The 24966-nt window shown below is 42.3% G+C and overlaps 1 protein-coding gene across 7 annotated transcripts; it reads left to right on the top strand.

Moving 5' to 3' along the window:
- Positions 1 to 826: 826 nt before the first annotated feature.
- On the top strand, positions 827 to 23766 carry LOC121135368 (leukocyte immunoglobulin-like receptor subfamily A member 2). Of its 7 annotated transcripts, XM_040734042.1 has the most exons (7): positions 827 to 2024; positions 15790 to 15850; positions 16663 to 16698; positions 17665 to 17949; positions 19279 to 19566; positions 22141 to 22320; positions 23574 to 23766. In XM_040734042.1, exons 3-6 carry the CDS (start codon positions 16671 to 16673, stop codon positions 22299 to 22301), a joined length of 762 nt encoding a protein of 253 aa, XP_040589976.1. In that variant the 5' UTR covers positions 827 to 2024; positions 15790 to 15850; positions 16663 to 16670; the 3' UTR covers positions 22302 to 22320; positions 23574 to 23766. The 7 variants fall into 7 exon arrangements, with proteins under 7 accessions (XP_040589976.1, XP_040589971.1, XP_040589972.1 ...); XM_040734037.1 differs by lacking the exons at positions 827 to 2024; positions 15790 to 15850 and adding an exon at positions 16285 to 16423; XM_040734039.1 differs by lacking the exons at positions 827 to 2024; positions 15790 to 15850 and adding an exon at positions 16294 to 16419.
- Positions 23767 to 24966: the final 1200 nt, after the last annotated feature.

Genomic DNA, 24966 nt, shown 5'->3' with positions numbered 1-24966 from the left:
TCTGCATGATGTCTCCTTGGGTCTCTTGTGAGTAATTTTTACAAGAAACAGTTACCTATAAAAAATTGGGTGTCAGTTGGGCATTGGTGGTGTACCCCTTTATTACCAGCACTTGGGAGGCAGAGTCAGGTGGATCTTTGTGAGTTCAAGGCCAGCCTGGTCTATGGAGCAAGTTCCAGAACAGCCTCCAAAACAATACATAGAAACTGTGTCTTGAAAAACTAAAAAAAGGAAAAAAAGAAAAAAAATTGGGTGTCCACTTGAAAGAACAATACTCAACTTCATGTGGAAAAACAACAACAACATCAACAAAAACCCCAGCATTGACAATACAATCCTGTACAATAAAGGACCTTCTAATGACATCACCATTCCTGATTTCAAGCTCTACTCAAGAGCTATAGGTACTGGCACAAAAACAGACAGGTAGACCAATGGAATTGATTTGAAATTCTTGAAAAAATCCACACGCCTATGAACAGCTGATTTTCAACAAAGAAGCTAAAATTATACAATGGAAAAAAGATAGCATCTTTAACAAATGGTGCTGGCATAACTGGATGCTAGCACGTAAAAGAATGCAGATAGATCCAAGTCTATCGCCATGCACAAAACTTAAGTCCAAGTGGATCAAAGCCCTCAACATAAATCCAGTCACACTCAACCTCTTATAAGAGAAAATGGGAAGTACCCTTGAATGAATTGGTTCTGGAAACCCATTCCTGAATATAACACCAGGAGCACAGACACTCGACAATTAATAAATGGGATCTCCTGAAACTCAGAAGCTTCTGTAAGGCAAAGGACCCAGTCAACAAGACAAAACAGCAGCCCATAGAATTGGAAAAGATCTTCAACAACTGTATATCAGAAAGGTAGCTGATCTCCAAAATGTATAAAAAAATTAGACATCTAAAAACCAAATCCAACTAAAATATGGGATTCAGATTTAAACAGAATTTTCAGTAGAAGAATCTCAAATGGCCAAAAGACATTTAAGGAATTGCTCAACATCTGTAGCCATCAGGAAAATGAAAACCAAAATGACTCTGATCCATATTACACCATAATACACCATTCACAATGGCTAAGATAAAAGACACCTATGATAGCTTATGATGGAGATGAAGTGGAAAAAGGGGAACACTCCTTCATTGCTGGTGGGAATACAAATTTTTAATCACTTTTGAATCCAGTATGTCTATCGGTTTCTCAGAAACTTGGGAATAAATCTACCTCAAGACCAAGCAAAATCATTCATGGGCATATTCTCAATAGATGCACACTCATACTACATGGTCATTTGCTGAACCAAGTTCATATCAGCATTATTTGTAATAGCCAGAACTGGAAACGACCTAGATGCCCCTCAACTGAAGAATGAATAAAGACAATGTGGTACATTTACACAATGGAGCACTACTCAGCAGTAAATACTATAACATCTTGAAATTTGTAGGAAAATGGGTGAATGTAGAAGCCATACTGAGTGAGGTAACCCAGACCCAGAAAGTCAAACATGGTATGCACTCTCTCATAAGAGGATATTAGACAAAGGAAAGGATAACCATCCTAAAGTCCATGACCACAGAGAAGCTGGGTAACAAGGAGAACCTTAAGAGAGACCTACAAGGATCCTCCTGGGAAGGTGAAATTGACCAGACCTCCTGAGAAAACTGATTGAGAGCATTGGGGGTGGGAGGTAATTGAGGGATGGAGAAGAGGTAGAGAGAAGAATGGAGGAGAATGTGAGGGAATGGGATGGTAAAAATGGGGGAAGGACAAAGAAGAAGATCAAGGATAATGTTATCTTGATTGAGGGACTCATTATGGGTCAACTGAGAAACATAGCACAAGCGATATTCCCAGGAATCCACCAGAATGACCCCCAACTAAGACCCTAAGCATTCGTGCAGAAGATCCCCAAGCTGGCCTTCTCCTGTAATCAGATTGATGACTACCTCCAATTGTCATCAGAGGACCTTCATTCAGCAACCGAGGGGAGCAGATTCAGAGATCCACAGGTAAGCACTGTGTGAGCTCCCAGAATCCTGTTTTTTGGGATCCTTTAAAGGGTACCAGCCCCTTGTTTGGGATCCCTTACAGGGTCCTGTGAAGGAAAAAATAGCTAAGTGAGTCTGAGGGAAAGAATTGACTTACATGTGATTGCTCCTCTACAGGTTTCTTTATTCTTCTTCCACTACAAAATGTTTTCAGCCTATTTACCCTTACAACCACCCATCTTCCAGTTGTTGAAGTGTCCAGGACTGGACCTGTTTTACACCATAAAACACAGATAAGAATCTTCACACAGAGAGATCACTGACTCTGGTCTTACAAATGCAGAACCTGCATGAGACTGAATTAAACTCCTTTAATGTAGGTGACAATGGTGTGGTTGGACAACATATGAGGCCACTGGTTGTGCACTCAAGATCTTACTCTGGTGCACAAACTGAGTCAATGGAACCCATTCTATCTGGAGAGTTACCTTGTCCAGCCTGGACAAGGGTGTGTGGGTGTGGAGAGGTGTATCTGTCCTGACTCAAGGAGATGATGGGACAGACTTAGTAGACTTCCTAAGGGAGTCCTTTACCTCTCTGAGGAACAGATGGGAAGTGGGAGGAGCAGGAACTGGGATTGGAATGAAAAAATAAAAATAAAAGAATCTTCACCTAGAGGGAATTCTTGTTGTCGGCTCAAGTGTGAGAGTGGCTAATGAATGTCCCCTGAACTCCTTAAGGGAGAAGAAGAGAGAATTCCAGAAAGGGAGACTAGTGTGCTATGCTACATTTTAAATGGTTAGATAAGAAGCTAAAAACTTGTATTCAGTAAACAAATCACAAATAAGGCAAAGATTGTCCTTTTACTCAGTGGCCACTTTTCTTTCAACATGCATGGGAGTATCAGTTGACCAGGAAACCTAGTAAACAAGAGAGGAATGTAAGCAAGCATCCTTTGGCCTGCTTGTCTCTCTTTTGCTGTGCTTTTCTGGTAAGAGAAGCTTTTTAGCATCAATTACTTAGGGGCTTTAAGTCAAGGAAAGGATCTAAGTTTAATTTATACAAGAAATAGAACCTGGCACCTTTCAGTGCTGTGTCACAGCACGGGTCTCCAGGAAAGCTTACTTTGTCCTGATGATGAACAAATGGAATGATTACCTTCATCATGATAATCTCAGGGAAATACAAGCAGTAAATTTCTGAGTTAAGATCTTGGGTAATAAACCGGGATGAAGGTAAATGCAAGAAGTTTGAGAATCTTTTAGTGCAGGGTTAGTTTAGGTTATTTCATCTCTGTCTGCCAGTGAGGTAAAATGAGGGCATGCTTATTTCTTCTATCAGTCTAGGCTGCTATGAATCGATCACCATGGATGATGGATATTTAGGAATGTCTTAGATGGGATGCTTTTCCTAGGCCCTAAACACTGACCAAATGCCTGTCAATAAGGATAATTGCAGGAAGGCAGATCCCTCAAATTGCAGTGGAGAAGGAACAAGGACCGGATAGAGGAAACAGGCCTCACACATAGCTAAGGGATGTAATCAGTAAACTAGGACCTGTTAGTGGAGAACAGGTTCCACACAGCACTAGGGAATGTAGTCAGTAAACTCCAGACATAGGGGAGAAATTGTGCCCAGTAAATGATCAGATAGTGTTCAACTGTGTGAAGTAAACCTCAAGTTTGTCACCAAAAGGGATACACTTCTAGCAGGATCTACAGCAAGAAGAGTCATTTTTATTCATCAGACTGTAACTCCAAGTATGCCTTTCGTATTGGTTTCCTCTGCAGAAGGATTCACAATTCTCATGGGTTGCCTCATGAGATGATGGCTGTATAATTACTGTGTGACCTTGTAGTTTCCAGCTCCCCTTGAAGGACAGTGGAGTGATAACATGAGCAAAGGGGTGAAGACTACTTAGGGGTTACACACAGACACAGCTGACCTGAGCTAGTGGGAGCTCACTGAATCCAGACTGACTGTGGGGGAACCCGCATAGGACCAAACTAAGCCCTCTGAATGTGGGTGACAGTAGTGATGCTTGGGTCGTCTGTGTGGCCACCGGCAGTGGTACCAGGATTTCTCCCCGGTGCTTGAACCGGCTTCATGGAGCCTACTTTCTTTGGAGGGATACCTTACTCAGCCTAGATACAGGGGGGAGGGCCCTGGTCCTGCCCCAAACTAAAGTACCAGACTTCTTTGGCTCTCCATAGGAAACCTTACCCTCTCTGAGGAGTGGATGTGGGTTGGGGTGGGTGGAAATTGAGGTGAGCCGGATGAGGGGAGGGAGTGGGAACTGGGATTGGTATGTAAAATGAGAAGAGACTTTTAAAACAAAAAAAAATGATGAAAAAAATCGGGTTTCCGAAGACGTGTGGCTTTATGTGTGGGTCTTCAATTCAGTTCCATTGACCACCCTGTCTGTTTTCCTGTCAATCCCGTATGCTTCTTATTACTACAGCTCTGTAGTACAGCTTGAAATTGGGGATGGTGGTATCTTGAGCAGTTCTTTTATTATTCAGGATTGTTTTAGGCATCTTTTTTTCCAATATCAAGTTGATAATCGTTCTTTCAAGGTCTCTAAGGATTCTGTTGGGATTCTAATGGGGATTGTGTTGAATCTGTAGATTGCCTTTGGTAAGATGTCTACTTTATTTTGTCAATCCTATTGATCCACGAACATGTTAGCTCTTTACATTGTCTCATATCTTCTTTAATTTTTTCTTCAAAGACTTGGAGTTTTTTATCATAGTAATCTCTTGCTTGGTTAGAGTTACCCCCTCCAAGATATTTATAGTATTTGAAGGTATTGAGAAAGGTATCATTTTCCTGATTTCTTTCTCAGTCCATTTGTCATTTGTGTGAAGGATGAATATTGATTTTTTAAGAAGCACTCTTATTTACATATCAGTCCCCCAATTCCCTCACCCTCCCATCCTCCCATGCTCCCCCAGCAACCCCCAATCCATTCTCCACCCATTCCCCAAGGACAGTGAGGCCCTTCACAGGGACCATCAAAATCCTTTACATCATTTGGTGGAGGGCCTAGGTCCTCTTTCGTGTATCTGGGCTGCCATCGTATCCCTCCATAGGGAATAGGATCCCAAAGTCCATCTGTGCTCTAGGGATAAACACTGGCTCCACTGTCAGAGGTCCCATAGACCACCTTGACCTCCCAGCTGGCACCCACATTCAGAAGGCTTGGTTCAGTCTAATTCTGGATCACCAGTTTTTTGTCTCTCACTAGGTCAGGGTCAACTGTTTCAGTGGGTTTCTCCAGTAAAGTCTTGGCTCCTTTGCTCTTCCCTCCTTCCTCTCTGTAACTAGACTCCAGGAGTATGGCTCAGTGTTTAACTGTGGGTGCCTGTGCCTACTTTAATCAGTTACTGGATGAAGGCTCTAGGAATGGCAACCAAGGTAGTCATCAATCTCATAATAGGGGAAGGGCATCAAAGGCAGTCTCTCCACCACTGCCCAGATTCTTAGTTGGGGTCATCCTTGTGGATCCCCTGTCTTTGTCCCTGTGCCAGACCTCTCTCCAACGCTATACTGGCTCCCACTATCAAAGCATCTTCCATTCTTGGCCTTTTCTATTCCTCCTCTGTCTCAGCGGAAAAAAGCAATGAAATCTTGAAATTATCTGGCTAATGGATGGAACTGGAAGAAAACATCCTGAATGAGGTGTTCAGTCACACAAAGACAAGTAGGGTATGTACTCAATAACATATGGATGTTAGACCCAGAACAAAGGAATATCAACCTATAATCCAAACCTGCAGAGAAACGAGGAAACAAGGAGGACCCAAAGAGGAGAATGCATCGTCCCCCAAAGAAGGGGAGGGGGGATGAGAACCCCTGAGATAACTGGGAGCACAGGGAGAGAGAGGAGGGAGTTGGGAAAGGGACACGGGGAGAGGGGAGGGGAGAGTAGAACAGGAGGATACTGATGTGTTTTTGCTTTTCTTTTTTTCCTTTTTAAAAATTAAAATAGAAACAAGCTTGTTTTACATGTCAATCCCAGTTCCCTCTCCCTTCCTTCCTCCCCTGCCCTCGCCACCAATCCCCTATCCCATCCATTTTCTGCTCCCCAGGGAAGGTGGGGCCTTTCATGGGGGATCTTCAAAATCTGTCATATCATTTGGAGGAAGACCTAGTCCCTCTGATGTGTGTCCAGGTTGAGAGAGTATCCCTTTGTATTGAGTGGGCTCTCGAAGTCCATTTGTGTACTAGGGATAAATACTGATCCACTACTAGAGACCCCATAGATTAACTAGACCTCCACACTGACATCCACATTCAGGGAGTCTGGAACAGTCCTATGCTGGTTTCCCAGCTATCAGTCTGGGGTCCATGAGTCCCCCTTGTTCAAGTCAGCTGTTTCTGTGGGTTTCACTAGCCTGGCCTTGACCCCTTTGCTCATCTCTCCTCTGCCTCTGCAACTGCACTGCAGAGTTCAGCTCAGTTTTTAGTGTCTGCTTCTGCTCCCATCAGCTACTGGATGAAGGCTCTAGGATGGCATTTAAGGTAGTCATCAATATCATTATTGGAGACATTATTGGACATTATTGGAGGGCATTTAAGGTAACCTCTCCCTATTGCTTAGATTGGTAGTTGGGGTCAAACTTGTAGATCTCTGGACATTTCTGCAGTGCCAGATTTCTCTTTAAGTGCATAATGGCTCCCTCTGTTATGGTATCTCTTTTCTTGCCCTCTTATTCAGTTTCCAATAGTTGTTAAGCTTTCTGTTCTTGAATCCGGTTTGCGAGTATTTTATTGAGTAATTTTCATCGATGTTCATGAGGGAAATTGGTCTATAGTTCTCTTTCTTAGTTGTGTGGCTTGGGTATCAAGGTAATTGTAGCCTCGTAGAAAGAGTTTGGCAGTGAGCCTCCTGCTTCTATTGTGTGGAATACTTTGAGGAGTATTGGATTTAGCTCTTCTTTGAATTTCTGGTAGAATTCTGCACTGAAGCCATCTGGGCCTGGGCTTTTATTGTTTGGGAGACTTTTGATGACTACTTCTATTTCATTAGGGGTTATAGGTCTGTTTAGATTGTTTATCTGCTCTTGATTTAGTTTTGGCAAGTGATATCTATCCAGGAAATTGTCCATTTCCTTAAATTTTCAAATTTTGTGGAGTACAGATTTTCAAAGTATGCCCTGATGATTCTCTGGATTTCCTCAGAGTCTGTTGTTATGTCCCCTTTTTCATTCCTGATTTTGTTAATTAGCATGCTATCTCTCTGTCTTTTGGTTAGTTTGGACACAGGTTTGTCTATTTTGTGGATTTTCTCAAAGAACCAACTCTTTGTTTCATTGATTCTTCTCAGTGTTTTTTCTGGTTTCTATTTGATTGATTTCAGCCCTCAATTTGATTATTTCCTGGCGTCTGCTCCTCCTGGGTGAGTTTGCTTCTTTTTGTTCTAGAACATTCAGCTGTGCTATTAATTCTCTAGTATGACTGTTCTCCAGTTTTTTCATGTGGGCACTTAGTGCTATAAACTTTCCTCTCAGTACTGCTTTCAAAGTGTCCCATAAGTTTGTGTATGTTGTGTCTTCATTCTCATTGAAATCAAGGAAGTCTTTAATTTCTTTTTTATTTCTTCCTTTACCCAGGGATGGTGCAATTGTGCATTGTTCAATCTCCATGAGTTTGTAGGGTTTCTGCGATTTGTGTTATTGTTGAATTCTAATGTTAATGCATGGTGGTCTGATAAGATACAGGGGGTTATTCCAATTTTTTTGTATCTGTGGAGATTTGCTATGTTTCCTATTATGTGGTCAGTTTTAGAGAAGGTTCCATGTGGTTCCGAGAAGAAGGTATATCCCTTTGTATTTGGGTGGAATGTTCTATAGATGTCTGTTAAACCCAGTTGGGTCATAGCTTCTATTAGTTCTTTTGTTTCTTTGTTAAATTTCTGTCTGGAGGTCCTGTCTAGCGGTGAGAGCGGAGTGTTGAAGTCTCCTACTATTTGTGTGTGAGATTTTATGGCATTTTGAGCTTTAGTAATGTTTCTTTCACGAATGTAGGTGCCTTTGTATTTGGGGCGTAGATGTTTAAAAATGAGACTTCATCTTAATGTACTTTTCCTTTGATGAATATGAAGTGTCCTTCTTCATCTCTTTTGATTGATTTTAATTTGAAGTCTAATTTGTTAGATATTAGGATTGCTACTGCTGCCTGTTTCTTGGGATCATTTGATTGGAAGATCTTTTCCCAACCCTTTACTCTGAGATAACGTCTGTCTTTGATGTTGAGATGTGTTTCTTGTATGCAGCAGAAGGAAGGGTTCTGTCTTCGTATCCATTCTGCTAGTCTGTGTCTTTTTATAGGCAAGTTGAGGCCATTGACATTGAGGGATATTAATGACCATTGATTGATGATTCTTGTTTGTGCTTGATTTATTGTTCGTGAATAATATCGTGTGTAGTTTCTCCTCCCTTTTTCTTTTGGTGTTTTGTAAAGTGTGATTATATATTGCCTGTGTCTTTGTGAATGTAGTTATCTTCCTTGGCTCTAGGTTTTCCTTCTAGCACTTTCTGTAGAGCTGGATTCATGGATACGTATTGTTTAAATCTGGCTTTGTCATGGGATATTTTGTTTTCTCCATCTATGGTAATTGAGAGCTTTGCTGGATATAGTAGTCTGGGCTGGCATCCTTGTTCCCTTAGCGTTTGTAGGACATCTGTCCAGGATCTTCTGGCTTTCATTGTTTCCATTGAGAAGTCAGGTGTAATTCGGATAGGTCTGCCTTTGTATGTTACTTGGCCTTTTTCTTTAGCTGCTCTTAATATTTTCTCTTTACTCTGTAGGTTTGATGTTTTGATTATTATATGGCGAGGTGACTTCTTTTTCTGGTCAAGCCTATTTGGTGTTCTGTAAGATTCTTGTATTTTCATAGGCATATCTTTCTTTAGGTTAGGGAAGTTTTCTTCTATGATTTTGTTGAATATGTTTTCTGTGCCTTTGAGTTGTATTTCTTCGCCTTCTTCTATACGTATTATTCTCAGGTTTGGCTTCTTCACGGTGTCCCATATTTCCTGGATATTTTGTGTTAAGGATTTGTTGGTTTTGAGATTTTCTTTGGTTGACAACTCTATATCCTCTAATGAGTCTTCAACACCTGAGATTCTCTCTTCTATCTCTTGTATTCTATTGGTGATACTTGCATCTGTATTTCCTGATCATTTACCCAGCTTTTATATTTCCAGCATCTTTTTATTCTGTGTTTTCTTTATTGTTTCTATTTCAGCTTTCAATCCTTCAACTGTTTGAGTTGTTTCCTTCATTTTTTGGTTTTTTTTTCTTGGTGCACTTTAGATTCTTTGAGAGATTTGTTTATTTCTTGATTTTTCCCCCCATTTCATGGATTTTTTTGTTTGTTTTTTCTTCTGTTTCTTTAAGGGATTTTCTCGTTTCTTCTTTGAGGGTCTCCATCATCTTCATGAAATAATTTTTAAGGTCTGTCTCCTCTTCTTCCTCTATGTAGTGCTTTTCGGGTCTTGCTGGTGTTGGATCCCTAGATTCTGGTGGGGTCATGTTGGTGTTTCTATTGCTGAGTGATCTCTTATTCTGTCTTCTTCCCTTCTCTTCTTCCAGTGGGTGCTGGTGGGGTCTTTCCGTATCCACTGCCCTTCTTCCTTCCTGAAGCTGAATCTGGGGATGTTGACATGGAGTTTGGGGCCTGGAAGGGCTGTTGTCTTTCCTGAAGCTGGGCTCGCTGGAGTTTGGGGCCTGGAAGGGATGATGTCTTTCCTGAAGCTGGACTCCCTGGGGTTTGTGGTTTGGAAGGGCTGATGTCTTTCCTGAAGCTGGACTTGCTGGGGTTTGGGTCTTGGAAGGGCTGATGTCTTTTCTGTGTGGGCGGGTATTCTGGATGCCAGGAGTGGACCAGGAAGATCAAGGGGATGGGAGTTGGGCGGGGAGTCCCTGCCGGAGACCCAATCTCACCTGAAGCTGGACTCGCTGGGGTTGGGTTCTTGGAAGGACTGATGTCTTTCCTGTGTGGGCGGGTCTTCTGGATGCCAGGAGCGGCCCCAGAAGATCAAGGGGATGGGTGTTGGGCGGGGGTCCCGGCTGTAGACCCAATCTCACCTGAAGCTGGACTCACTCATGCATGGATATTTCTAAGACATACTTGATTTATTTATTTTTTAAAATTTTTATTTTTAAATTTAAATTTAAATTAGAAACAATGTTGCTTCACATGTCAAAACCAGGTCCCTCTTCCTTTACCTCCCCTCCTCCCTCACCCTTCCACCAATCCCCCCTAATACCCCCTCATTTCCCCAGGGAGATTGACCAGGAGGATCAAGGGGATGGGTGTTGGGCGGGCGGTCCCCTCCGGAGACCCAATCTCACCTGAAGCTGGACTCGCTGGGGCTGGGGCCTTGGAAGGGCTGATGTCTTTCCTGAAGCTGGACTCGCTGGGGTTGGGGTCTCGGAAGGGCTCCCCATGTGATTCTTATAGGTTTGTCTTTATATGTTACCTGATGTTTTCCTTAACTGCTCTTAATATTCTTTCTTTATTCTGTATGTTTGGGATCTTGATTATTATGTGGCAAGGGGCTTATTTTTTAATATTTTAATTTTAAATTTAAATTAGAAAATTAGAAACAAGGTTGCTTCACATGTCAATTCCAGGTCCCTCTCCCTTTCCATCCCCTCCTCCCACACCTTCCCACCAACCCCCCCCCAATATCGAGGTGCTTATTTTTTTGTCATCCATTCTATTTGGTGTTCAGTAAGCTTCTTGTACCTTGATTGGCATGTCTTTCTTTAGGTTGGAAAAGTTTTCTTCTATGAAAATGTGTTTCTGCCCCTTTGAGGTGGCTTTCTTCACCTTCTTCTATACCTATTCTTCTTAGGTTTGGTCTTACCATGGTGTCCCATATTTTCTGGATGTTTTGTGTTAGGGATTTGTTGGACTTCATATTTTCTTTGGTTGATGAATCTGTTTCCTCTAGTGTATCTTCAATACCTGAGATTCTCTCTTCCATCTCTTGTATTATGTTGTTTATGCTTCCATCTGTAGTACTGGACAATTCGCTCAGCTTTTCTATTTCCACCATTCCTTCAGACTGTGTTCTATTATTGTCTCTATTTCAGGCTTCAGCCCTTGCACTGTTTGAATTGCTTTTTGCAATTTTTGCTTTGTCCTTTCCTCCATTTCTTGCATTGTTTTTGCATTTTGGGTTTGTTTTTTCTTCCATCTCTTTAAGGGATTTTCTCATATCCTTTTTGAGGGCCTCTATCATTCTTATGAAGTTGTTTTTAAGTTAATTCTTTTCTGCTTCATTTGAATTGGAATGTCTGAGTCTTGCTGGTGTAGAGTCTCTAGACTCTGGCCATGTAATGTTTGTTTTTCTGTTTCTGAGTGTGTTTTTTATATTGTCCCCTTCCCATCTTTTCTTCCAGTGGGTTCAGAAATAGCCTCTTCCTCTCCTGGTGGGTATGGGACCATGGTTCCCTTTTGGTGGGTACAAGCATTTCCAGTACTCTGGTAGCTCTCCACTTCCTAGTTCCATGGGCAGAGAAATGGACTAGGGTGTTTGGGTGCATTGGCTCCTGCTGGCATGGGAAACACAGTGGCAGTCCCCAGGCACAGGAAGGCAGCCTGAAACAGGTCTTGATTTATCTAGTCCTGTGGAAAGAGAAGGAGACTAGGATCAATTTTCCAGTATTCTGTTGAATATTGTTGCATCAATGTTCCCAAGGGTTATTCGTCTTCGGTTCTCTTTTTTAGTAGTGTCTTTGTGTGGCTTGGGTACTAATGTAATTGTAGCCTCATAAAAGGAGTTTGGCAATGAGTCTCCTGCTTCTATTGTATGGAATACTTTGAGGAGTATTTGGTATTACCTCTTCTTTGAATTTATGATAGAATTTTGCAGTGAAACTGTCTGGCCCTGGGCTTATTTTGGTTGGGAGACTTTTGATGACTGCTTCTATTTGCTTAGGTGTTATAGTTCTATTTACATTCCCTATCTGATCTTGATTTAATTTTGGTAAGTGATATCTATCTAGGTAATTGTTCATTTCTTTTAAATTTTTGAATTTTGTGGAGTACAGGTTTGCAAAGTATAACCTGATGATTGTTTGGATTTCCTCATTGTATGTTGTTAAGTCCCCCTTTCCATTTCTCATTTTTTAAGTTAACATGCTCTGTCTCTGCCTTTTGTTTAGTTTGGGTAAAGGTTTTTCTATCTTGTTAATTTTCTCAAAGAAGGAAATACTTGCTTCATTGATTCTTTGTATTGTTTTCTTTGTTTTTACTTTATTGATTTTGCTCTCATTTTGATTATTCTCCAGTTTCTTCATGTGGGTACTTAGTGAAATGAAATTTACTCTGATCACTGCTTTCAAAGTGTCCCATAAGTTGCGGTATGTTGTATTTTCATTCTCATTGAATTCTAGGAAGTCTTTAAATTCCATTTTTATTTCTTCTTTGACCCAGGGATGGTGCAATTGTGCATTGTTCAATTTCCATGAGTTTTTAGGGTTTCTGCAATTTGTGGTGTTGAATTCTAACTTTAAGTCATGTTTTTTTGATGAGATAGAGGCAGTTTTCCAATTTTTTGGTATCTGTTGATTATTATGTGGCAAGGGGACTTCTTTTTGTGGTCAAGTGTATTTGGTGTTGTGGAAGTTTCTTGTGCTTTCATAGGCATGTCCTTCTTTAGGTTGGGAAAGTTTTCTTCTATGATTTTCCTGAATTTGTTTTCTGTACCCTTGAGGTATGTTTCTTTTTTTTTTTTCTTAGAAAGTGATTTAATGTAAAAAGTACTTGCGCACAGAGAAAAAGAAGTTTGGACATGAAATTTTCAGCATGTCTCTCTGGACCTGGTGCTAGAAGAGGAGGGTACTTTCAGGTTTGGGATGAGGCTACTTCAGCTTTTCCTCTCACTATCTTCCCCATTTATCCTTTCCCCATTCAAATAAGAACAATTGTTTTTTATAAGATCTGAATTTTAAGCATAAAAAGTGCACTGTAGATTTGCTTACCTGCAATCAAGCTATTGTGTGTTCCTCAGGTCATTCTTTAAAAATTTTTTTATTTAACTTTTTATACATGGTACTCCCAGCTCCCACTCCCTCCTCTCCTCCCCCATCCCCAAGCCCCACTCTATCCCCCCCTCCGCTCCCCAGGGTGGGTAGAGACTTCCATCGGGGATTTTCAAAGTCTGTCATATCATTCCTGGCAGGGACTAGTCCCTCCCCCATGTTTCCAAGTTGAAAGAGCATCCCTCCATGTGGAATGGGCTCCCAGAAGCCCTTTGTATGCCAGGGATAAATAATGATCTACTATCTGAGGCCACTTCCAGCTGTACGTATAACTTTTCAATTGCTAGCAGTGTCTCTTAAAAGAACGTTGCTGTTTATTTTTTCTTTTTATGCTGAGTCAGGAAGACTCCCATAAGCGAGCCGCGTGAATCTCGGCTTGTAAATTCCTTTAAAGCTTTTGTCATTCTATGTGGAAATTCATCAACCCACTCCTGATCACCATTATGTAAAGAGAAGCCTTCCCGCCAGCCTGGTTCCAGAGCCGCATCAGTCCCAAATAAACACACAGGAGGCTATATTAATTATGAAGCTGTTGGCCTTGCTTGTTTCTTACTGGCTCGCTCTGACTTAAGTAATTACCCCATAACTGTTAATCTAAGTATTTCTCTTACCAGAGAAATTTCCAGGCTTCCTACCCCATGGCATTGCATCTTGACTCTCTGTGTTTCTCATTCTCAGAATCCTCCTGGATTCCTAGTCGCACCTATCTTTGTTCCCTATTGGCCAACAGTGCTTTCTTGACATATACACAGGACTTCCCCCATCATTTATTCCTTTGCTTGTCACTCCTCTTTGTAACTGGGTTCCAAGAGTTCAGTGCGGTTTTTAGCTGTCGGTGTCTACTTCTACTTCTGTCAGCCACTGGATGAGGGATCCAGGATGGCATATAAGGTAGTCATCAATCTCATTGTCATTTGAGGGCATTTAAGGTAGCCTTAATGCCAGTTGGTGTCAATCTTGTAGATCTCTGAAAATCTCACTAGTGCCAGATCTCTCCTTGAACCTATAATGGCTCCCTCTATTATGGTATCCCTCATCCGGCTCTCCTCTATTCTTCCCCTGACTCAACCTTTCTGCTCCTCTATGTCCTATATTTCTTTACCTTCTTCTATACCTACTATTTGCAGGTTTGACCTTTTCACGGTGCCCCATATTTCCTGCATATTTTGTGTTAGAAATTAGCTGGACTTGAGATTTTTCTGTGGTCAATGAGTGTATTTCCTCTAGTGAGTCCTCCACACCTGAAATTCTCTCTCCTACCTCTCGTATTCTATTGGATGTATTTACATCTATAGTTCCTGATCATTTACCCAGCTTTTGTATTTCCAGCATCCCCTCCTTCTGTGTTTTCTTTATTTCTTCTATTTCAGCTTGAACTGTTTGAATTCTTTCCTTCACTTGTTTGGTTTTTTTCTTGGCTTTCTTTTAAGGGATTTGTTTATTTCTTGAAATTTTTGGTTTGTCTTTTCCTCCATTTCCTGCATATTTTTCTTCCATTTCTTCAATGGATTATCTTGCCTCCTCTTTGATGCTCTCTAATATCTTCATAAATTTGATTTTAAGTTCCTACTCTTCTACTTCATCTGTGTTGTTTAGGTCTTGCTGTTGTAGAGTCCCTAGATTCTGGTGGTGTCATATTGGCATTTCTGTTGTTGAGTATGTTCTAAAACTGCTATCTTTCCATCCCTCCTTTGACTGTTTGCAGGTAGGGTTTCTACCTCTAATCTCATCTGCAAGTGGTGTAGGTTGGCCAACTCTTTTTTGTCTGCAACTCTGGAAGGTTCGGCGTCTCCTTACCCAAGCGGAGGGCATGGGGTGTAAATACTCAAGTGGAGGGTAACTGGGGAGCCAATTCTGATGTGTGGCAAGATTCTAGGTGGTCTTCCCTGTTGTGGAGGGTCCATTATCTGCAACGAAGTCTCAGGAAGTTCAAACGGGAGATGGCAGGAGCCATGACCTTGGAGAGCTCACACTCACCTCAAGCAGAGGGCAGAGGGTGGAGGGCGGTGTGGGCCCAAGCCTGAGGTGTACCCCACAATTTAATTGTATTTTCTTGGTGTTTTGATGATCACTAGCTTCTTGAGTTGTTTGTATAATTTGGAAATCAACCCTCTGTCAGATGAGGGGTTGGTGAAGATCTTTTCCCATTGTGTGTGCTGATGTTTTGTCTTGTTGGCTGTGTCCTTTGCCTTACAGAAGCTTCTCAGTTTCAGGAGGTCCCATTTAATAACTGTCAATACCAGTGTGTGTGTTACTGGTGTTCTGTTCAGGAAGTGATCTCCTGTACCAATTCATTCAAAGGTACCTCCCACTTTCTCTTCTAAGAGGTTCAGTGTGGCTGGATTTATGTTGAGTTCTTTGGTCCATTTGGGCTTAAGTTTTGTGTATGGCAATAGACATGGATCTATCTGCAGTCTTCTACATGCCAGTATCCAGTTATGTCAACACCTTTTTTTGAAGACGCTTTCCTTTTTCCACTGTATAACTTTAGCTTCTTTGTAAAAAATCAAGTGTTTGTAGGTGCGTGTGTGTGTGTTAATATCAATGTTTTTAATTTGACTCTATTAGCCTTCATGTCTATTTTTGTGCCGATATCAAGCCGTTTTCAGGAGTATAGCTCTATAGTAGACCTTGATGTCTCTGGAAGTTTCTTTAATGTACAGGGTTGTTTCGGTTATCCTGTTTTTTTATTTTTCCATATAAATTTGAGTATTTTTCTTTCAAGGTCTGTGAAGAATTATGCTGGGATTTTGATGGGCATTGCATTGAATGTGTAATTGCTTTTGGTAAGTTTGCCAGTTTTATTATGTTGATCCTACCTATGCAAGAGCATGGGAGATCTTTCCATTTTCTGGTATCTTCTTTAAATTCTTTCTTTAATGCGTCAAAGTTCTTGTCAAGCAGTTCTTTCACTTGTTTGGTTAGAGGTAGCCAAAGATATTTTATGTTGTTTGTGCCTATTGTAAAGGTGAGGTTTCCTCTGATTACTTTCTCAGCCCATTACCTTCCTTTCCTAATAACCTTCCATGTGGCTTTGTTGTATTTGTGATTCAGGCAACAGCATCCCCTACCACTTTACATAGTGTCATTGAGAATTTAAACCAGAATAGTAAGTACATAGAGGAACCATTGCCCAGCCTAGAGCTGTGGGTTAGGAGGAAATCAGAACATGTCTTGTGCAAGAACACATCCTCTTCCTCTTTTGTGTTGGATGTCAGCATTCCTTCCCTCAGAAATGTCCTTCTCTTGGGTGTGCCCCACCGTGGGAACTGTGTCATCAGTCCTGTGTTCTGTTTATGTGGAGATCTTGCATGAAGCACTGCCATGGGCCTTGGAGCTGCTCTTCTTGGATTTGGTAGGTGAGACAGGGGTTATTATTTTTTAGCCAGAGTGGTAAGGAATACAGAATTCCAGATTTGTAACCTAGGTTCCTTTCAGAGATCTCTTAATCTATGATCACCTGGCCTAGTGGCCACAGAGGACTCTTCCCTGGCCTCAGCCTGTCCATCTGGCCATGGTCTTCTGATCTGAGTTCTGGGTCGGGATCAGTGTATAACAGGACAGACTTCTCTTATCAGACTCTTTGCTCTATTTTCAGTGTTTTTAATGGACCAGAGCATCTGGGCACAGTATGGTGAGTCTGTTGTCTGCTTTATCCAAGGAAACCTGAGTTTGGCTGGGAGTAGCATGGGAGGAATTCATGATATCTTTAGCAGATACCCAGACTGGATTTTCATTGGCAGACCCTGGCACACTTACTTAATGATTACTCCTTGGTACTGCAGCCATCTAACGTGTGGAGGATGTTCATCAAATGCTAGTAATGCCCACTTGATATCTGTCTCTGGCCCCGAGAAGGGGCTAACTGCACACACATGCTCCCTCCTGAGGATACAGACACTTGGTGTCTAATTTGTTTTCTTTTTCTCCCATTCGTTCTCTCATTGGTTGTGTCTGACTCTCTTACTGAGATCTGTTCTTGGGAAGACACACGGTCTGTGAGACAGAGGTGAATAAAAGCTGTCTAAAGTGCCTGCCACACAGATGGGATTCATTTATTTTTGGCAGCTCTCAGGGTTTGTGTGATATTGGAGATGGAACAATGGTTGTGTTTTCCTGGAAGCAAGAGACAAAGTCAGATATAGGTTAGTGATTTAATGCTGTTTCCTGTTTACTGGGCCAAGAAAGTGGGAAGTTTTGGTGATAGGAGTGGCAACCCACAGAGTACTTTCTGGGGCTCGCAGGAGACAATGAGTGGAGGCAGTTGATAGCACTAAGGTTATGAGAGTTACTCTTACATTGTCGTGAACAGTAACCATGTTCAGGTCTCTGGGACTATGCCAGAAACTCAATTCTGAAACTGAGGAGACTTTACTTTGGAGCAGAGCTGATTAGTTGTCTTTCAACATAACACAAGGCAGAGTGATCTTGGAAGAAGGGATATCAACTGAGGAAATGTCACCACCATGTTGGCTAATGGTCATGTCTTTGGGGGCAATTTCTCAATTAGTAATTGTTGTGGGAGTTACTCTATGACTCCTTAGGAACCAGCCTCTCCTGACATCGGTTGACTACTGCTTTTTTCCCTATGTCTCTCCAGGACCCCCACCCCAGCCGTACATCTGGGCAGTTCCAGGTGCTTTGATTCCCACAGGCAGTGATGTGAGCATCTTCTGCAGGACCCCTCCAGGGGTGACCACAGTGCGTCTATACCATTATGAACCTTATGGAAGATGGTTTGATCATACCCCAGAGGGAGCCCAGGAGGTGTTTGAATTCAGTCTGCAGAGGATGACACATGAGAATGTGGGAGTTTACTACTGTGAATACAGAAAGGGAGGTGAATGGTCACAAAAGAGTGATCTTCTGAATCTGGTGATGACAGGTGAGGAACTGCCCAAGAACACTGTTCTTCAGCATCATTCTCTGATGTCTTCATCACTGAGCCACATATGCCCCATCACAAGCCCTGCCCTGTATATCTGTTCCTATGTATTGATCTCTTCCCTCTCCTTTTCCTTCCTCTCATCTCTCCTCTCTCTCCCCTCCCCTTTCTCCTCCACTCTCTCCTCTCCCCCATTCTGCTCCTTTTCTCTCATTTTCCTTTCCTTTTCAGCTTCCATTTTTATTGACAGGTTTCTTTGATTCATATTCTCACATTTCTCATACTGGCCCTGAACTAGCTATGCAGCCAAGCAAAATCTTGAGTTTATGATACCTCTGCTTCTACTCTTCTGGTACTAGCAGTATTGATTTGGATAATGATACCATTCATGTGGTTATGAACATAGAATCCAGGAAACTGTGTATATTAGGCGAGAACTCCACCAGCTAAGATTCAACACCAGACTCTGTATGGTTTGTGACCCTCTCTCTTTGCTGATAATGTTCTAGCTTCCTGTCAGAAATGTGACTATAGCCCCTAAGGGATAGGGTCATGAGAACTGAGGTCAGACTTCTGTACATGCGTGGAACATCTCTATGGTTCTGGTTCATGGAAAAATAATAGAAACATGTTTTGTGATCTGTATAGATTAGTTACCTTTTGTCTTCATCTTTTCTTCTCCCTGGTCAGACTCTGTGAATTGTAGGCTTATTCATAATCAGTCTGAAAACAACAGAGTTTTACTGTCCAGTTTATTGTCAACTTGACACAAGGTAGAGTCATCAGAGAGGAAGGAGTCTCAGTTTAGGGAAAGCCTGCATGAGATCCAGCTGCAAGGCATTTTTTCAAGTTCTGATTAACTGGAGAGGTTCCAGACCATGTTGGGCTATGCTATCCTTAGGCTGGTAGTCCTCGGTTGAATAAGAAAGCAGGCTGAGAAAGCCAATGGAATCAAGCCACTTAGCTGCTCCCCTATGTGGCCTCTGCAGCAGCTCATGCCTCTAGGATCCTGCCATGTTTCAGTTCCTGTCCTGATTCCTTCAGTGATGAATAGCAATGTTGAAGTGTACATGTATAATCCTTTTCATCTCCAACCTCTTTTTTTGTTATGTTTTCATCACTGCAGTAGAGGCCTTAACTAAGACAAGGGACTTTTGTAGTTCCTTTGAGACAGGGTCTCTATATGTAGCTCTCTGTGGCCTTAAAACCTGTATATAGAGCAGGTTATTTTCAAAGTCACAAAGATAAATCTGCCTCTGCATCTTGAGCACTAGAAGTAAAGGCATGTGTCACCATGACCAACCAATAGCAGGGTGTTTTTACTTCCAGGTGTTTACAAGGAGAAGCCATCCCTTACTGTGGATTCAGGACCTCAGGGATTCTCAGAAAGAAATGTGACTCTCCTCTGTCACACACCTCATTCCTTTGACACCTTCATTTTCTGCAGAGGTGGAAATGCTTCCTTACCCCAGAACTGCTCAAGTCAGTCCCATAACACATTCCTCATCTCCCCTGTGAGCCCAGGGCACAGGAGGACCTACAGATGCTTTGGCTCTACCAAAAACAATTCCTTCTTTTGGTCCCTGCCTAGTGATCCCCTTGAGTTGTCAATCCCTGGTAAGTATGTCTAGTTCTTGTTCCTTATGTATGTGCTTAGAGAGGTCTCAAGGGATGCCGTGTGGAATATGTCAATTCCACTGCTAGTCTCATGTGAGCTATGTGTTTCCCACTGCACTGTTATTCTGAATGTAATTGCTCCACTTACATTATGGACTCAGAACACTGTGTGTTAATTTTATTATTTTTGGAGTACATATAAGTGTATTCATCTGGAGAATAAAAGTACTCACCTGTGCATAATGGGAACCATTCTGAAAGGTGGTGTACCACTTGACTGAGTTGTGTGTGTGACAAGTACATCACTAGCTCATGGTGATGGAAAAATGAAAGAATATCTGCTAGTTTATCCATTGATCATGGTTTTTTAGGTCTCAAAAGGTCATCTTTTTTCTTAGCCTTTTATTTATTTTTTATGTTACATTTTAAAATTTAAATTAGAAACAAGCTTGCTTAACATGTCAATCCCAGCTCCTTCTCCCTCCCCTCATCCCCTGGACCCCAACCCTCAACTCCCCACCCCATCCCCGCTCTGCTCCCAAGGGATGGTGAGGCCTTTTATGGGGGATCTTCAAAGTCTGTCATATCATCCTGGCAGGGCCTAGGCCCTCCCCCATGTATCCAGCCTGAGAGAGCATCCCTCCATATGGAATGAGCTTCCAAAGTGCATTTGTATGACATGGATAAACACTGATCCACTATCCTAGGTCCCATATATTGTGGAGGCCTCCTCACTGACACCCAAATTCAGGGGGTCTGGATCAGTCCCATGCTGGTCTCTCAGTCATCAGTCTTTGGTCCATGATCTCCTCCTTGTTCAGGTCAGCTGCCTCTGTGGGTTTCAAGAGTCGGGTCTTGACTCCTTTGCTCATCACTCCTCCCTCTATGCAACTGGGTTCCAGGAGTTCAGTTCAGTGTTTAGCTGAGGGTGTTGCCTCTGCTTCCATCAGCCACTGAATGAAGGATCTAGGGTGACATATAAGGTAGTCGTCAATCTCATTATCAAGGAAGGACCTCTTAGATTATAATATGCCATTTTTACCCTCCTTTTACAGTCCCTTAACCCTCTTACGTAACTCTCCCTGTTATCTTTCAAATCCATGACTTCCTTTCACATTTATTATTTTTGCATGAATATATGCATATGCATATGCATGTATATTTTTTAATAAATCTACTGAATCTGTATGTTTTCAGAACTGACCATTTGGTATTGGATAACCAATTGGTGTTGTGTTCTCTGGGGAAGACCATTTCTCCCATGCTCAGTGGGAAATTCCTAGTTCTGTAGTTATTTATGTTGGGTTGAAGGCTCATAGGCTTTCTCTCCTCCACTTAGGTATGTCTGTTTTGTTGTCTTTGTCAAATTCGTGTTTGGACAGTCATGCTGCTGAGACTTTATGGGCGTTGCTTCTGACATTTGTATGAGACACAATCTCACATCAATTTCCCTGGTTTTTTGGCTCCTGCAATATTTCCTCTTTCTCTTTCCAATGTAGGAGTTTTTTTAAGATTACTAACAGAAATTTATTTCTTATAGTTGTGGAGGATGAAAATCTTAGGCCACAGTAGATTTGCAATGTTAGGTTAGGGTCCATTTCCTCACAGATAATTCGTCCTTATTATTTATTTATTTATTTATTTATTTATTTATTAAATTTAAGTTAGAAATTAGGTTGCTTCACATGTCAGTTCCAGGTCCCTCTCCCCTTCCCTCCCTGCTTCCCACACCCTCCCACCAACCCCACCAATATTCCTTCATTTGCCCATGGAGGGTGAGGCCCTCCATGGAGTGTCTATAGTCTGTCATTTCATCCAGGGCAGGGCCTAGACCCTCCCCCAAGAGTCCAGGCTGAGAAAGCATCTCTCATTGTGGGATAGGCACCCAAAGTTCATTTGTGTGCCAGGGATAAATACTGATCTACTACCCAAGGCCCAATATATTGCCTAGGCCTCCTCACTGACACCCACATTCAGGGGGTCTTGATCAGTCCCATGCTGGATTCCCAGGCATCAGTCTGGGATTCAAGAGCTAACGCTTGTCAGGTCAGCTGTTTCTGGGGGCTAAACCATCCCAGTCTTAATCCCTTTGGTCATCAGTCCTCCCTCTCTGTCACTGGATTTCCTGAGTTCACCTCATTGTTTAGCCATGGGAGTCTGCCTCTGCTTCCATCAGCCACTGAATGAAGGTTTTGTTTCCTAGACTCTCTGGCCATGGGATTGTAGGCTGGCACTCCCCAGATATATGTCTAAAATCCATATATGAGAGAGTACATGCCATGTTTCTCTTTTTGTGACTGCGTTGCCTCACTCAGGATGATTTCTTCTAGTTCCATCCATTTGCCTGAAAATTTCAGGATTCCATTATTTTTTTATGCTGAATAGTTGTAGGACTTGTTTTGTATATGTATGCATTGCAGCTGAGCTCCACAACTCTGCATTTTGGTTTGTTGTGTCTGTAGTAGTGTTATATGTAATGTAATATGCAATGGTCTTTGACTGCTGCGTGATGAAGTTTCCTTGATGAGGGATGAGTGCTACACTTTCCTGTCCCACCACCTTTTGTCCTCACAGTGTCTCCTCTGAAAAACCATCAGTACATCAGTCCTGTGGAGAACGTAAGAAACATTGACAGAAGAGAACTCAGAAACAGCAGTGCCAGATTTCTTTATGGAGGAGACTTATTTCTTTATATCTTAGAACCTCTGGTCATTTGGGATGTCTTGGGGCTCTAACAGACTGGACATGATTCAGGTTTGGAGAACAAAGTGGGCAGGGACATCGAAGTTCATGAGATAGAAAACTTGGGATAGAAAACATCAAGTGCACACAGGGTAAAGAGGAAAGACAGACATGAGGAGGCAGGAGGAAGAAATCCCACGTAGAATAGATGGGGATTGCACATGGTGAGTTTTTATGTGAGCAGGTGGCATACAGAGTTGTTGTTGGTGCCTGCACATATCTAGGTGTTCACTTATGTGCAACATTTGTTGATGGATTTTATTTTATTTATTTATTTTTTAGGAAACAAGTAAGTTTTATTTTTCCATTTTCTTTTTTATTAATTCTTAAATTAGTTAGCTTTTTACATATGTTACTCCTAGCTCACTCTTCCTCTCCTCCTCCCCGCACTCCAATTCTCTGAAACCCCTACTCTATCTTCCCTCTGCTCCCCAGAGAGGATAAGGGCTTCCATGGAGGAATTTTCAAGGTCTGTCACATCATTCCGGGCAGGGTCCAAGCCCTCCCCCATGTGTCCAGGTAAAAGAAAGCCCAGCTGGTCATGCAGGGACTCAGGCAGGAGTCCCTGCCTGCAGCACAGCTTTGGGCCAGGCCTGGTGGCCTCAAAGAGGCTTTTTTCGTGAATTCCTACTTTAAGGCTGGGCTCCAATGGCAGTACAATAAATAGAAGACCCAGAGACTAATCTTGGGGTTTTAAGCTTCAAGCCAAAGATCAGAAAATCAAAACATCCGGCCACTAGCTCTTTCCTCTACCTCAGTCTCAAAGGTCATCCTGTCTCCACCAAATCTCAGGCTGAAATTCCAGACAGCTATGCTCTCCTCAATATGGCTGGAGAATCCTCAGACTGAGCCTTCCTATCCTCAATGGGGCTGGAGAATGAATGACAGCTCTGAGACCCTGTTCCTTTCTTAAATACCTCTCATGAATCCTGGGATTAAAGGTGTGTGATCCCAAGTGCTGAGACCCTCTTTGTGTGAGCAGTTTCTCTTTAGGACTGGATATATGTTATGAACCTCAGTGTGGCCTTGAACTGACAGAAATCTGTCTAACTCTGCATCCCAAGTGGTAGGATTAAAGGTGTTTACCACCACCACCTTGTCTCTGTAGCTTGCGACTGTATTTGCTTTCTGAACATTCAGGCAAGCTTTAATAAATAATTAATAATATATCACCTCATGTGGTCCTTTAAGAGATAGAAGTTCAAAATAAAGTTGATGTTTGTTGAGATAAAATCTTGAAATTTTGCTTTTCTTTTCCTCTACAGTGTCTTCTGCTTCAAATTACATTTTAGACAATCGCGTCCGGCACATTATGGCTATCTTCATTGTGTTAACCCTTGGAGTTCTATTGCTGGATGCTTGGAAGAGCAGAAGAGAGCCCATGGGGCCTTTACAGAGTCCTAAGATGAGAACCTAGATGCCCCCTTCTACACCTCAATAAAATGTTGGCAATCAAGAGTCTAAAAGTAGATATGATATCTCTGCTGAGTACTGAGTGTCTGTATATGTGGTACAATACCTGTTATGTGACTGGAATTCCTGAATTCTTTGTGCGGTTTTTGTAGGAGAGATTCCCCCTAGCAGCAGATCCCTGTTTCTGTCTTCTATATCCTGTGTAGTGCCAATTCTTCATTTCTTATTTCTCTGCACAGCATTGCTTTCCTCTTCAGTCTTCCTTGCTACCCTGTGGACATCATACTTTGGAATGTAAGTGTATTGCATTGTTGACATCAACACAGAATTGTCACCATTGCCAACACCCTACAGACTTGGGAATGTCAAAGCCTTCCCCTGGTCCTCGTGTAGATGTTGATAGTGAGTGTAGTAAGTTTCATATTCATCATCCTCACCCATGATGACTGTTGCTTTAGACTGTTCTCCTCCAGAGACCACCCATGACAGGAGCTGACATAGACTTCAAAACCAAGCCAAGCATGTTTTTCTTAAAGAATCTTCCCCTCCACTATTTGTCTTGCAGGAGGTTGGGATCTGCAATAGCTGGAGATTTCACACTTTTTTAAACCCACGCATTTTGAGACCACTGCTGCCGCTCCATGGGCTTTTCTTTTTCTCCCTCACTGGCATCTTCTGCCTTTCCTGGCAAGGTGGACAGAGTAGCTGGGGAGGGAGGTTGGGCTCTGCCTCAGTGTCAGTTCCTGCCTGCCAGGGACCCCAGTGGGGGTAGAAGAGCCACACTGTCCTAGGCTGCCCTGGAGGAGCACAACAAGGGCAGTTCACCACGGGGTCGCTCCTTGGTCGTGGTGTACAGGGGCACCTCCAGTAGTCTGGATGAGCAGTATGTGCAGACTGATCCAGAAAGGGATGACTGTGGACTGGAAGTGAAGCAGAAGGAGGCTCACCTTGGGGGAACGGGTTCCTGAAATCCCTGGCATTTACCTCCTCTGGGCCTCAGGTCTACACCGGTAGAATCTGGTTGTCCTGGGTTTTTCCTGTTTGTTTTTAGTTTTTTAAAATTGAAAGTAGAGTATTCTCTCATAAAATACACCCCGATCACTATTTCCACTCTCTACCTGTCTCTTCATTCCCTTCCAACTCCCATTTCTCTAGATGCACTCCTCCTCTGATTTCCTTCAGAAAAAAGCAGGCCTACAAGAATTATCACCCAAACATGATAAAACAAGATAAAACAGCAGAAGG

Source organism: Mesocricetus auratus, unplaced genomic scaffold (assembly GCF_017639785.1).
Source record: "Mesocricetus auratus isolate SY011 unplaced genomic scaffold, BCM_Maur_2.0 Super-Scaffold_100037, whole genome shotgun sequence".
Lineage (NCBI taxonomy): Eukaryota > Metazoa > Chordata > Mammalia > Rodentia > Cricetidae > Mesocricetus > Mesocricetus auratus.
This window is presented reverse-complemented; position numbering and strand designations above follow the sequence as displayed.

Bases quoted from the DNA above. Each gene is read 5' to 3' on its own strand.
- LOC121135368 (XM_040734037.1), top strand. From the start codon at position 16,300: ATGTCCTTCTCTTGGGTGTGCCCCACCGTGGGAACTGTGTCATCAGTC. The intron at 17,950-19,278 runs GTGAGGAACTGC...TTTTACTTCCAG, and splicing joins TCTGAATCTGGTGATGACAG to GTGTTTACAAGGAGAAGCCA. The intron at 19,567-22,140 runs GTAAGTATGTCT...TTGTCCTCACAG, and splicing joins CCTTGAGTTGTCAATCCCTG to TGTCTCCTCTGAAAAACCAT.